This window comes from Osmerus mordax, chromosome 14 (assembly GCF_038355195.1).
Source record: "Osmerus mordax isolate fOsmMor3 chromosome 14, fOsmMor3.pri, whole genome shotgun sequence".
NCBI lineage: Eukaryota > Metazoa > Chordata > Actinopteri > Osmeriformes > Osmeridae > Osmerus > Osmerus mordax.
In genome coordinates, this window is record NC_090063.1 from 5,167,511 (window position 1) to 5,181,604 (window position 14,094).

The window sequence follows — 14,094 nt, forward strand, 5'->3', positions numbered from 1 at the left end:
CCAAATAGCCAATGGCCCCTCGGTCCTCCTGCCCTCCTCCTGCACCCCCCCCTCCTCTCCTCCCCCCCTGTCCTCCTGCCCTCCTCCTGCACCCCCCCTCCTCTCCTCCCCCCCCCCCTCCTGCCCTCCTCCTGCACCCCCCCCCCCCCTCCTCTCCCCCTGTCCACCCTGCTGTTTGGTCAGGAGACTTCCTCACAGGCAGCTAATCAGGGATCAGAATATGGAATTGTTCTAAATCACTTCTGGTTCCTGCCTATAACTAGGGTGGAGTTGGGGAATGAAATCCACCTCCCGGTCCTATTTTCCACTGAATGCTTGCTTGTGATCTACCCACAGAGAATGAGAAGGGATTGAAATACAATGCTGACAGTTGAAGTCTTTGAGAGAGTTGTGAACCTTGCTTTGACTGACGACTAAGTAAAAAAAAAATCACACGCATCTTTGAAAACGTTTAATTTCTCTCTTTGATGACATCACACGCACAAAAAGAGAATCGACGTGACAGCAATTCTTAACGTGTGAGAACACTCATGTCTACACTGACACCAGGCACTGGGATGTTGTTCTGGAATCTTTTTTTTTTGTTGCACTCCATTGTTTCTTTCCTCCAAGATTTCCCTATATGGGGGAAGTTTCAAAGAGTGTACAACTATAGTACAGTAGCTGGTGGTAGAGAGGGGCTGATTAGGTTGAAACAAAACTAGTCATGGATAGAACTACGCCCAGAGTCATCTGTCTCCACACCTCCCACCCTGTTAGGCTGGAGACTGTGACCTGTCCCTAGAGAGCTAACTTTCTGAGTACAAAAGCTTTTGAAAGGGAAAGGAAGCGTAAAAAATGGCTGACACTGTATGTAGTAGGTGGCGACTATGGTATTGCAGAAATATAGTAACATGAAATGGAAAATGTATGAAATGCGGAAAGACATGGAAGGTAATGAGTGAAAATGAGCTTCCAACCAGTTGTTGTGTCATTGTATGATACACTAAATCAGCTTGAGACATTTTATAAAAGGGGTTCAGAGTGGGGTGGGAGGGGGGTACAGGCGAGGGTGAAACGTACCAAACAAAGTACAAAAGCTGTGCACACACATCTACACACACGCACAAATGACCACACGCAACCACACGCCATATACACTACGTACAGACGTAGAGAGACTGTCTCTCTCAGTCTAGTCTCTCTCGGGGTCTCCCTCTCTCTTCTTTCAGCGGGTTAGAGTCCGTCGACGCCGTGCTGGGTGCTGAACTCCTGAAAGTCCTCAGGAATGGTGTCTGCAGGAGACAAAGGTGAAAGGTCAGGAGTTAGGCGTGCTGGAGCAAAAAGGGATGCACTCGTAGATTCTCCCGGGGACGAACGGATGGTGAGTCAGAACTGACCGTTGCAGCGGTACTTGAGGTTAGACCAGATGATGTTCTCCTGGGAGAAGCAGAACACTCCTAGGCGTCCTCCTCTCATGGTGGTGTCAATCGTCACCCCAGAGTCAGCCACCAGCTCTGTGCCCTCATAGAACCGAGCCCTGGGAGGGTGTTGACACACAGATTACACACACACACGCTCACACCGTGCACATACTCAGGCGCACACACATCTAGCGGCCTTACCGGATGTATCCGACCTGCGGGCGGTGCTGGAGGTACCAGCGGTAGGACACTTTGTCCTTCCAGCCCACGTTTCTGGGGTCCTTCCACAGAAGACGCACCTGGTCGTTGGTGTCACCTGTGTGCCACAGGGAGTTCCTCAGGTGCTCACCTGGACCTGACTTAGACTTCACTGCCTGGGAGAGGGAGGGGGGAGAGGGAGGGGGGAGGGCAGGTGAGGGGAGGGGGGAGAGGGAGGGGGAGAGGGACGGGGGAGAGGGAGGGGGGAGGGCAGGTGAGGGGAGGGGGGGAGAGGGAGGGGGAGGGGGGGAGAGGGAGGGGGTAGGGGAGGGGGATTAAACAAGGCCCATGGAACATTTTATCTAGAGTCGTGAGATAAAGAAACTAAAACAGTTTGCCAGCCTAGAACAGGCCAGTCACTGAGGACCAGCCTCCTGGTTAGGGTTAGGACCTAACCTGCAATGAGGCTAGGTTCTCAGGACTTTTCTTATGTTAGGATTGAGGACTGACCCTTGGGTTAGGGTTGGAATCTAACCTTGAGCTGGATCCCGGGCTCTGCCACGGCCCTGAAGGGCGTGGCCTGCCAATAGGTCTGCTCTGTCTGCTTCCACATGACCACGTAGAAGGAGGACGAGTCCTGGTAGCCGAAGATGAAGCCGGCGTAGTCATCATCCGTCACCGTGTTCACGTGGAATGTCCCCTCAAAGTCCACACCGCTGAACGCTGTGTAGCCTAGGCAACAGAAGATACAATACTGCTTACTGATTGCCATTTCCCTGTCACCATGGCAGTCTTTTTTGATGCAAGCTGCACAGATGCATTAGTGGAAAAGGTCAGTTTGGGGGATTCAGGATTTCATTTGGGATATTTTTCTTACCAACAGCAAGTCCTGGATCACTGTTCATAGTTTGCACAATCTCCATTCCCTTTGGGAGAAATGAAGGCAGTCATAAAACTAATGTGGAGTACATAGTGTTATTGTGAAAACTGTAAATCTGTCCCTTCAGAAAATGTTATCTAACAGCCAAATATTCAGTAAAAGAAAAGCTATTCCACCCAAATTTGAAAAACAAACTTATGACCCTGTTGTGTTTGTTATGGTTTGGAGAAAAGTGTCCGCTAAATGAATAAAATGTCAAATGTATATTGTAAGGAATACTTTAATCATTATCAATGTCTGGTAGACTCAGCCAGAGAATGTCTGACCTGGTTGAGGACCACCCAATTGGGGTCGATCTGGGCGTCACCCTCCGGGTCCAGCACCACCGTCTGATAGGCTCTGAAGTCTGTCAGCGTGACCTCGGCGTTCTCCGGGCAGTTGTCGATTCTGTCAATCACCTTGTCCTGGTCGAAGTCTGACTCACAAATGTCTCCGACACCATCGTCTGAGTCACAAGGAAGAAATGACTCAGTCAAAGAAACAAATTGCAAACTGTCAAAATAGTGATCGTTTGATGTTTTCTTTTCAATACTACGTCTTCTGCATGTCACATTTGTATTGTAATGATCATCATCGTCATTGAATGGTGACTAACTGTTGTCATCCTGCTGGTCAGGATTGGGGACAAGACGACAGTTGTCTGGGCCAGGCGGCAAGGTGTCAGGGACTCCATCATTGTCGTCATCGTCGTCACACTCATCCCCCAGGCCATCCTTGTCCGTGTCCAGCTGGGAGCTGTTGATCACCTGGGGACAGTTGTCCTTGGTATCCTGGTGGCCGTCACCATCACTACGCAGGATATAGCACGCAGGAAGTGACGACAAAGTATCGGAATTGACATCAATAAAATGGCAAGGCATCTGTTCCATGCACTATGGCTTGACCCAGAAAAACAGGCCTGGGAAATCATTCCGTTTCAATGACTCAAGCATAAGTATGTTCATAAAAAAAGAACCTGGAGCAATTCCATCAGGACAACGCATCATGTTTCTGAGAACTAAATATGTTCCTCATCTCAGCTCGACTGAGCTGTGGGCTTTCGAGTCCCTCACCTGTCTTGGTTGGTGTCACAGGAATCCCCAACCAGGTCGTTATCGATGTCCGACTGGATACAGAGAAGAGAGTCATGCTTCTTAATAAGATCAACACCCATCATCTCTCCCTCACAACCCAGCCTGGGCACCAGTCTCCTCAAGGCCCTGCCCTGAACACACTCTCTAACAGGTCACTCCAGGCTTTGCAACAAGCGGGTAGCTGTCAGTGTCTGCCCAAAGTCCCAGCCTGGCCTATCTTAGGTCTATCTATATCCCTGTAATGAGTGGAACAGGGTCTGGTCCAAGGGCCAAGGGGGTTGGCTCTGCAGACTGGGCTGGACGTCTGGTTCTGACGTGACCTAACCTCTTTAGGCTGACCTTATTAGGTTTAGAAAATCAGGAAAGTCCATATACAGTAGTTGAACGGCAAACAATAAGTTCAAATGGATTAAAGGGATTCTAAAGCAGTTAAATGTTTACGAAAATATGGACTTGATTCATTTGAGATGTATGTAACTGGGCAGGTTGTGACCTGGTTCAAATGTGAGACATCTTACCAGGTTAGAGTTAGGGGATTTGTAACCTGGTGTGATTTGGGATGAGTCTGACCTGGTTAGGATTGGGGATATCAGGACAGCTGTCGCAGGCATCTCCCACTCCATCTCCATCTCTGTCCAACTGGTCCCTGTTCTGGACCCGCTGGCAGTTATCCAGGAAGTTCTTTAGACCTGGTGTCCAATCACAGGACAGTGCATTGCAAGGTCAGTTCCTTGCACTCTTTTTTTAACCAATAGTATTTAAAGATGAGTGTCCACAGCGTAGATATACTACTTTTAATAGGCTTGTGCTTTGAAATGGACAAATTCAGTTTATCGATGTTTGAACGGCAGGGGAAGCTGTTCAATCTATTACACTCGTGTGCGTCTTCAACATGTAAACCTTCTTTAACACCACTATGAAGCCTAATGTGGTAAATATCTACACAAGATGCCTAAATATGTGACTCAAATTATTATTGAAACTTCCCAGCCACTTCCCATATGTGGCAATTCTACCATTTAGATTCTTTATATTCATTCATAGTTTGGTCACTGGGAGGCACTGTTGCTTCAGCCGTGCAGGTGATGGACCAGGCGGTTGTGTGTGTAAATAAAGCCAGAGATGCCATCCCTCATCTGTCACAGGGAGGGTGGCGTGCTGGTACAGCAGCAAGGTCAAACGGCAGCCTGGGAAAATCCAGTTTGTATTACATTCTAATCAGTGGGATGAAAGAGGAAATCTGGCAGAGAGAGGCCGAGAGGAAGGGAGGCTGGCAGAGAGAGGTCGAGAAGATGCACGTGGTGTTTTTCTTCCTCTGTGGGTATGATGTTCAACTAGATTGTTTCCCAAACACAGAAGAAATGGAGACCTGCTTAGTCCCAGACTGTACGCAATCTGCACCGATACAAGAACCCTGCACCAGTCCTCTAACTTCAGAGTGTGTGTACCGTCTCCATCCATGTCGTCATCGCAAGCGTCTCCCTTCCCGTCGCTGTCGGTGTCCCTCTGGTCTGGGTTCTCTATCGTGCGGCAGTTGTCGCACGCGTCACCGTGGCTGTCCTTGTCACTGTTCCTCTGGTCCACGTTAGGCTTCAGCCAACAGTTGTCCTAGGAAGGGCAGGGAGACAGGTGAGGGGCGGTGTTGGCGTCTGTGCGTGTTTGTCTACGGTGTGTACATTCATTATGAGTGCTGTGTCTGTGTGTAGAAGTGTGGGGCATGTGTGTGTGTGTGTCTGCGATCACGTCTGGGGGTTGTGTGCGGACCCCCAGTTGTGCGTGTTCATCTGGGCTCCTCTGCGTGTGTGTGTGTGTGTGTGTGCGCGTTTCGTCCCTGCGTTGGCGGCACACCTTTTCCACGTGACATGTCACTCGTTCAGCAGGCGCTTCCATCTAAAGCGACACACGAGCGACACGGTCGCGCCGCGCGTCACGTGTGCGTCGCGTGTGCCTCTCTAACCAGGCACCGCGAGCTGTGCCCACCTGCTCGTTGAGGATGCCGTCGCCGTCGGCGTCCTCGTCACACGCGTCTCCCAGGCTGTCCTTATCAGCGTCCTCCTGGCCAGAGTTGGGGACGAACATGCAGTTGTCCTGGAAGAAACCGAAACAGTCTTGTGTCGTTTACCAAAGCACACACTGGACTGATGAAGGGACATTATTGGAACAGCAAGATGAATACACTTCTCGGCATGACTAAAACACATAGTTGTCCGTCTTTGAGATAGCGGTCAGTGTTTTGTATCGTGCATGGAGAACATTCCGCACGGGTTACGTAGCCAAGGTTACCTTTTTGCAGTTTAAGTCTTTGCACTTGAGTTTTTCATCGGGGTATCCATCGATATCCGTGTCCTTCCCACACAGGTAACCATTACCGGCCCAGCCAATCCCACACTGAGAAAACAAAACCGAAGGCCTCACAGACTGTTGTGTGTGTGTCTTGAAGTGTGTGTGTGTGTGACCCAGACCCAACTCTGACCTGACAGGAGATGGACCCGTCTCGCTCTACGTTACAGATGGCATTCGTGTCGCACGGGTTGGTAAGACTGTTTCCACAGCTCCTCTCTGGTTTACATCCTTTCACCTGGTCCCCTGTGAAGCCTGTCTGACACCCCCCGCATTTGTAGGAGCCCTGGGCCGTCACACAGCGGGGAGGGGAGGGGGGGGGAGCACAGGGGGAACAGAGAGCACAGGAGGAACAGAGAGCACAGGAGGAACAGAGAACACAGGAGGAACAGAGAACACAGGAGGAACAGAGAGCACAGGAGGAACAGAGAGCACAGGAGGAACAGAGAACACAGGAGGAACAGAGAGCACAGGAGGAACAGAGAACACAGGAGGAACAGAGAGCACAGGAGGAACAGAGAACACAGGAGGAACAGAGAACACAGGAGGAACAGAGAACACAGGAGGAACAGAGAGCACAGGAGGAACAGAGAACACAGGAGGAACAGAGAACACAGGAGGAACAGAGAGCACAGGAGGAACAGAGAACACAGGAGGAACAGAGAGCACAGGAGGAACAGAGAACACAGGAGGAACAGAGAACACAGGAGGAACAAATGATGAACCGAGAAACATACTGTGAAGGAAACAGTGATAGCTGTATGGTGCTGTGGAAGGTCTTACCACAGAGTTGTGGCACAGAGAGTTGGCCGTGCAGCCCCCATTGTTGGGCCCTCTGCACTCATCGATGTCATCACAAATCTAAGGAAATATGGGATCAAACATCAGCTTTTTTGACACAAAATGTGGCAGGAAACCAAATCTCCATGAGTGGAAGTATATGTAATATTTAATGTATCATATAATATAACTATAATCATATAATCTTTATTTGTATGATATCATATTTCAATATATAAGATATGTTTCCATGTCAAAGAGGATGTGACTGCAAACTGCTAGATCCTCTGTTGGAGACACAGAGGCCTGTGATTGGCCGACCTGCTTGTTTGTCTGAGCGTAGACCACTCCTACTCCCTCCACTGCCGGGCCGCTGTAGCCGTGCGGACATGCGTCACAACGGAACCCTGGCGCCGTGTTCACACACTTCACCCCAGGGAAGCAAGGGTTAAACTGGCACTGTATGTGTGTGTGTGGGGGGGGAGGGGGTGACGAGAGGGAGGGGAAGAAAAGGAGTGGAACCGGAGAGAGGGGGAGAGGGAGAGAAGGTGAGAGAGTGCGAGAGAGGGGAAGAGAGAGAAGGCAAAATATGTTGACCACGCCATAAACCACGAAAACCAAAATGACTCTTTCCTCCTCCACCCACACACACACACACACACACACACATGCCCAGCCACCTACCTCATCGACATCATCGCAGCTGAAGCCGTCTCCTGTGTAACCGTCAGGACAGGGCCCACACTCGATCCCTTCTGCCGTCTCCGAGCACACCGTGTCACGGAAACACACGCCCGGGCCGCAGCGCGCTCTCACCACCTCCGTTCCGCCGAGCCCTTCGAACGCACCGGAGAAAATCTGCTCCTTAATAACAGCCAATCGATTCGCCTCGCTCCATGGTTCAGACACTGGCTGATCACCCGTCCAGTTCCATAACACATTGGGCATGGTACAACATCATGGTGTGGATTTCCTGTGGACCTTACCACAGGCCTGGCACTCTGAGATGGTGTTCCTGAGAAACGACGTCTCTTTGACCTGAGGGAAGTTATAAAAACACAGTTTTAACGCCCGGCCAGGAGTTCACAGGGGTTGTAGGGGGGTCCGGGACCAGGGGTCAGGGGTCAGGGGTTAATGGCCCCCCAGTGAGTCTTTGCTGCGGTTACCTGCTGAATGAGGACGTCTTTCAGCTCGTTTATCACCTTGGTCAGTTCCAACATCTGATTGGACAGCTGCTTTGTGTTGACCCCTGTTGAAGCAACTAAAGTTAGGGGCCAGTCTGAGCTCAGAAAAAAAAGGGTTAAGAACATGCTGGAAAACCTTGTGTACAATTAATTGGTGAAGTGGTTCTAGAACTGGTGTTAAATGGAATAGTTCTTTCTGGGAGGAAAAATGGTTTCTCATAGGGTTCCCCATAGGGTTCTTAACAGGTATTGAAGGAACCTCATAATGGTGGTAGGAAAAACTTACCTAGGGTTTGGACGGAGTCTCTCTGCTGGTGACAGTCTTGAAGAGAGGCAACGTTCTCAAACGTGTCACCGACCACCAGCTTCAGCTCCTCCAGCTCCTCCTGGCAGAAACAGAGAGGCCAGCTTTCATCACCATCAGCGAGGAGACAGAACAGGATTACAACCAACCACATAGCCCAGTCCTAGTGACCAGTCCTAGTCAGGAATCATGCCCCGCCCCCCAGTCATCACCTGCTCCTTCCCCTGCATGGCCTTGAGCTCCACCACCCCCGTACCCCTGAGGCAGGCCCTGGAAGACGGCAGGGAGGTCCCTCACGGTCTCCACCAGCCGGCAGTCCAGGTGGAGCTCCACCCCGCCCGGGCCCTGCTGCTGCATGCCCTTCAGGTGGAACATCAGACGGTGGCGCTGCCCGTCCGCCAGGTCCAGGTTGTTAAAGGTGACAGAGGACATCCTCCTGTCTTTCCTCAGGAAACGCAGTACGGCTGGAGGGGCCATGGGAGGGAGGGGGGGGGGGGGGGGAAGAGCAGGGAGGGAGAACGGAGAGAGAGAGAGAAATAATGAAAAAAGGGGGAAATGCAATGTCAGGAATTAAGAGACTATGTAAATGGGATGATTGATTAAATGAATAATGTAGAAAAAGCAAGGAAGGACATATTGATCAAAACGTACAAAGGGGGCTACAGAGGACACGAAAGGGAATGAGAGAGTCGAAGAGTTTTGGTTGTGCCAAAATGTAATGAGAAAATGTACAGTGTAAGGGAGAGTGAAAGAGGGATGGATGAAAAGAGAGAGAGAAGGAAAAACAGAGCCAAAAACAATACAAAAAGACCATAATAGACTTCTAGGGAAGTCAAAGAGAAGTGAAGTCATTTCAATTCATTGAAACTTTTAAAACGTTTTTATTACACAATAGCCCCTCCTAGACTAGTTTAAGAAGTAGACTCGAAAACTCGAATGCAGTGTCACATTGTGTAATATCTCACAAAGAAATTACAACAAGACACAGTTCCAGTCTATTTCCACAAACACCACAAAACGCACGCCTTGTGACTCACCTCGGTTGAGTTTGCCAAGAATGGTGAACTCAAAGTACTTGCTGTTGTCCCGGGGGTTGTAGAAGCCGAACACAGTGGCTCCCATCTTGGGCTGCAGCTTGAAGGTGGTGAGGATGAAGGCCTCGTTGACCCCCTGCTCAGCCAGCCCACCCTGGAGCAGGTCCGGGAGGCACTCCGGAGACGTCAGGAGATCGTACACTTGGCGGCGGGCGGGGGTAGAAACATACCAGTCAAACAAGGATCTGACAAGGTTCAATCAAGACTACGATTGGTCAGTCTTGAGGCATTCGTTTGATAACGCTTTTTACTGAGAAGTTTCTTTTGATTTAAAAAGTTTTTTTGTTTGTTTTTCTTCCAAAGGGACATCAATCATTCCTTCAAGCATCTCAGAACACCTGGTGTGCTTTGGATCACCTATCCATGAGAAGCCTGGTTGGCTGATATGGAGATGTGCTGTCAGTGCTTTAGGAATAGAATGTACGGAAGAGGAATTGTGGAGTGCTGCTCAAGGTTACAGAGGGACATTCTTTAATAGAGTCCCCGAGGAAGAGAAAGGCGGCAAAGCCCTAGGAAGATGTGCCCTGAATCTCTATCGCCCGGTCTGGACCGGATGCATGCACAAGGGCCTTAACAGACGTCTGCAACGCTCGCTGTCGCGAAGGGGCACCAAATTGCTCCCAAATGCTTCCCGAAAATCGCTCTCATCCTCGGCCAGATTGCACAGAGTGATGTCTAAGACTAGTTGTTTGTTCGTTCTCTTTTTTCTCGCTCTGTCCCCCTTTTGATTTCTCTCGCTCTCCCCCCCCTCTCGGTATGTGCATATTCACATATATATACAGTGTCTCCCTGTTTCCCCTCTTCCCCTCCTTCTCTATCTCTCCCCGTCTCCCTTGCCCTCTCCCGCTCTCCCTCCTCTCTTCTCCCTCCTCTCTTCTCCCCCCCCTCTCTTCTCCCCCCTCTCTTCTCCCCCCTCTTTTCTCCCTCCTCTTTTCTCCCTCCTCTTTTCTCCCTCCTCTCTTCTCCCCCCTCTCTTCTCCCCCCTCTTTTCTCCCTCCTCTTTTCTCCCTCCTCTCTTCTCTCCCTCCTCTCTTCTCCCCCCTATCTTCTCCCCCCTCTCTTCTCCCTCCTCTTTTCTCCCTCCTCTTTCTCCCCCTCTGTTCTCCCCCCTCTCTTCTCCCTCCTCTCTTCTCCCTCCTCTCTTCTCCCCCCCTCTCTTCTCCCTCCTCTCTTCTGCCTCCTCTCTTCTCCCTCCTCTCTTCTCCCTCCTCTCTCCTCCTCCCTCCTCCCCCCTCTCTTCTCTTTTCTGCCTCCTCTTTTCTCCCTCCTCTCTCCTCCTCCCTCCTCCCCCCCTCTCTTCTCTTTTCTGCCTCCTCTCTTCTCCCCCTCTCTTCTCCCTCCTCTCTTCTGCCTCCTCTCTTCTCCCTCCTCTCTCCTCCTCCCTCCTCCCCCCTCTCTTCTCCCTTCTGCCTCCTCTCTTCTCCCTCCTCTCTCACCTTTCTCTCTGTCTCTTCCTCCCCCTGGTGTTCCAGCGCTCCAGGGAGCCACACAGAGCCTTTTTTTTCTCTTCCTTCCAAGAGTGTGCCGCTAAAACGTGACAACTCGAGCCCTGGGAAACAGGCTTTTCTTCATGGTCTCCCTGCGCTCGGTCTCACCTTTACAAACACCCAAATGAGCCGGGCCAGTGAAAGGCCTCAGCATGTTCATTGTGCCTCCTAACTGTTTAGGGAGGTTGTGCCAGACAAATAGATCTCTGTCTGCTTCAACGTGGACTCTGCCCTGAGAAGCAGCACCTCCAGTTGTCTGCAGTATTATCGCTCTTTGAAAGACACTACGCACTTCGGACACACACACACACAGAAGGTTCCCTTCTGTCTTGTCGACTGAGAGCCATGTCTCCTCACAAAGAACCACGACGAAGGGTTCTGATTTCAACATCGGACCCCCTTCCCATCCCGTCGCCCCCTGCATCCTCCAAACCACCTTAATCTCCATCAGGAAAACACACACAAAACACCTCTTATCCCTAAGATCTGTGAGAAGATGACCAAAAGTCCAAACTCTAATACCTACGCTCCCCCATTATGTCGTGTTACGAAGAAGTTTGAACAGTGCACTTGGAAATCGTATTCCTTAATCCCACAAAACTCACTTGTTGCCACGGTGCTCAGCAAATAATAGTGATACGACAGTAGCTTTCCTGTTTCGATAAATCATATCTCCAGAATAATGTTTGAGCAATGTTTGAAGTCTCTAAATCAGAACTTTGCTTGTTTTTTCGATCAGTGCAGTGGATATAGAGTGATGAACAGTGGGAGCCAGATTGATGCCCTCCTTCACCACGGGCAGCTGTGAAAATATTAACACACATCTCTCAGACTTACCGACTTACAGTCCCCAGCCTGGGTCTCAATCCAAAAGTAATGTCTGTGTGTGGTGGGGGGGGGGTGGGGGGGGGGGGGGGGGGGGGGGGGGGTTCTGCACGTGTGGGTTTTTTTTCTCAGACCTCAGTATTGCATGCAGACCAGTAGTGATTATTCCCATGTGTCTCATTATGCTGGGACTGTTCAGAGCCTAAATCAGAGCCAGACCATGCCCGCCGCCCGCCCCCCGCCCCCCCCCCCTCACCCCCTCACCCCACCCCCAAGCTATAGGCATCAGGCAAGTCGGTACTGAGCTCAAGGTGACGTCACACACACGCACTCACACACGAACGCACAAACACACATAGGTAAGCACACGCACGCGCACGTACACAAACACACACAAACAAGCACACGCACACTCAGAGCTCCCGTCCCGTCAACCGCCGGCACTCTCACTCTGACCTCAGCGTACAGCATTCCTCAGCAATATGTCTTTTCAATCTCCCCACCTCTGACTGCACAAAGGCATATTTGTTTTGATCCTTTTATTCTTACCCAACGGAGTATTGAATGCCATGTCTATGTATTTTGGATCAGTCCATGTGAATATGAATATGACCAGCTCAGAGTCTGCTAAAGGCATCAGTGTCTGTGAGAGCTGGGCATCTATCCTGACAAATACACTGAGGTGCAGCCCTGAGTGCTTTATTGACAGATAAAAACATGCCAGATTTACCTCATAGTCTGTCGGCACACACACACACAGAGAAATGCATGCACGCACACACACACACACACACACGCACGCACACACAGTGCAATCTCTTAGTCTCTCAAAATCCAACAGACTTTTAACTTAAATTGTCTCACTTTCCTTGCAGTATTTAGTTTCCCTACAAACTTTTCATATTATTTATGCAATTTTTGTCTTACCTTTATTCTATCTCATCTTAAGTATAGCGACTGCAGCTTCATCTCCACACCATAGAATTACTCAGGTCCATATATAATTTAGTGACAGTTCAGTGTGTGAACTCACCTGAACCCTGAGCTCTGGCAAGAGAGCCCAGACTCAGGATCAGCTGGGTGCTCAGGATCACAGAAGTCCACAGTCCCATTCTGTCCTTCGGCTGGTCCCAGGTCAGATGCTGTTCACAGAGGATCCTTATGTAGCCTGTCACTCACTCCCTTGTGCGCCTCCGTAGTGTGTGTGTGTGTGTGTGTGTGTGTGTGGGCGTGTGTCTGAGAGAGTTTGAGTGTGTGTGAGAGAGTGTGTCACTTCCACTAGAAGCTGAGGTAGGGTTATTCAGTCATAGTGAGCCAGAGACTAACTGCTGCCTGTCTGTCTGAGTCCCCCTGTGCAAGTGAATCTCTCTCCATGTGAATGTGCAGTAGGAGGCTATGTCTTTCTGTCTGTGTGTGTGTGTGTGTCCCAATGTGGACTGGGAGGCTGACAGACTAACCGAGGCGGAGCAACAGGGCCGGAGTTGGTTTAAAGCCGTCCTCAGGGGCCACATACCGAGAAGGAGTGACCAGGCCGTCCTTCCTTCAGACTCCTAGCCTCCTATTGGCTCCCGTTGTCTCCCAGGGAACAATGCGTAAGATCGTGTACAGCAGCTCCTGTCTGGCCCACAGGAAAATCCAACCTCTCAACCTAGCTGGGCTGAAACGTATCGGTGTCTTTTTTTCTTTTCTTGTTTGTTTTCTATCTGGAGGTGGGGACCTCTGAGAGCGTTAACGGGGACCTGTAAAATCCCTTCAAGCTGTGAGGGAGGGGGGGTTAGGTGGGGGGGTCGAGGGGGGTTTATGACCCCACACCTCCTCAGCAACACAGCAAGACGCTTTCACGTTTTCGCAGGGTTCAAATCCAACACCTTTCCCCTTTCCACCCTCTCTCTCACCCCCCCCCTGCCCCCCCCTCCCCCCCCCCCCCCCCCCCCCCCCCGCGCCCCGAGCGCAGACAGGAAAGGAGCGATCTGGTCAGGAACCAAAACCTTTTAACAAGCGCACGTTCTCCGTCACCTGGTGCTGCGTTGGCCAGACACGCCCTGGCTCCGCCTAACTGTCACATTCTGCACAGAGGAACTGAGGAGTGGTTGTTTTTCGTCAAGCAATTTTTTTTTTAAGCAGTAAAGCTTGTTCCGTTTGACATTGGGGAGTATTAGGGCGGACATTTGTGCTGCAGAGACTTCAGGCTCCAGGAGAGAGCTGACAGCCCATGTCTGCTGCTGCCTGGAAGATTCTGACTTCAAATATTTAGGCTACTTACATACTTGGAAAAACCTTTTGGAAAAAAATTGCTTCTGCTTCAATAAGTCCTTCAAGGAAAGATTTCAATTAGAACCATTTCACCAATAGAAGCAGAAACCCCCAAAAGCTTTTTCCAGAAGGTTACAGAACAAACTTAAGTTAACTATTTGAAAATACTGAAACTAGTCAGTGCTACTGCTCCTGTGTCAGATTGTGGCTGGG

General features: G+C 50.5%; 1 protein-coding gene across 1 annotated transcript; it reads right to left on the bottom strand.

The window, feature by feature from the left end:
- Window positions 1–436: 436 nt before the first annotated feature.
- Window positions 437–13,000, bottom strand: thbs4b (thrombospondin 4b). Its single transcript, XM_067249726.1, is given in 23 exon segments — window positions 437–1,274; window positions 1,380–1,519; window positions 1,605–1,777; window positions 2,137–2,333; window positions 2,479–2,527; window positions 2,808–2,986; window positions 3,137–3,330; window positions 3,594–3,646; window positions 4,185–4,303; window positions 5,063–5,222; window positions 5,595–5,702; window positions 5,898–6,002; window positions 6,088–6,240; window positions 6,738–6,815; window positions 7,056–7,193; window positions 7,419–7,570; window positions 7,721–7,772; window positions 7,901–7,983; window positions 8,205–8,304; window positions 8,435–8,473; window positions 8,475–8,686; window positions 9,260–9,457; window positions 12,662–13,000. Coding segments are annotated over 23 exon segments (2,820 nt in total). The 5' UTR covers window positions 12,741–13,000; the 3' UTR covers window positions 437–1,215.
- Between the last annotated feature and the right edge of the window lie 1,094 nt (window positions 13,001–14,094).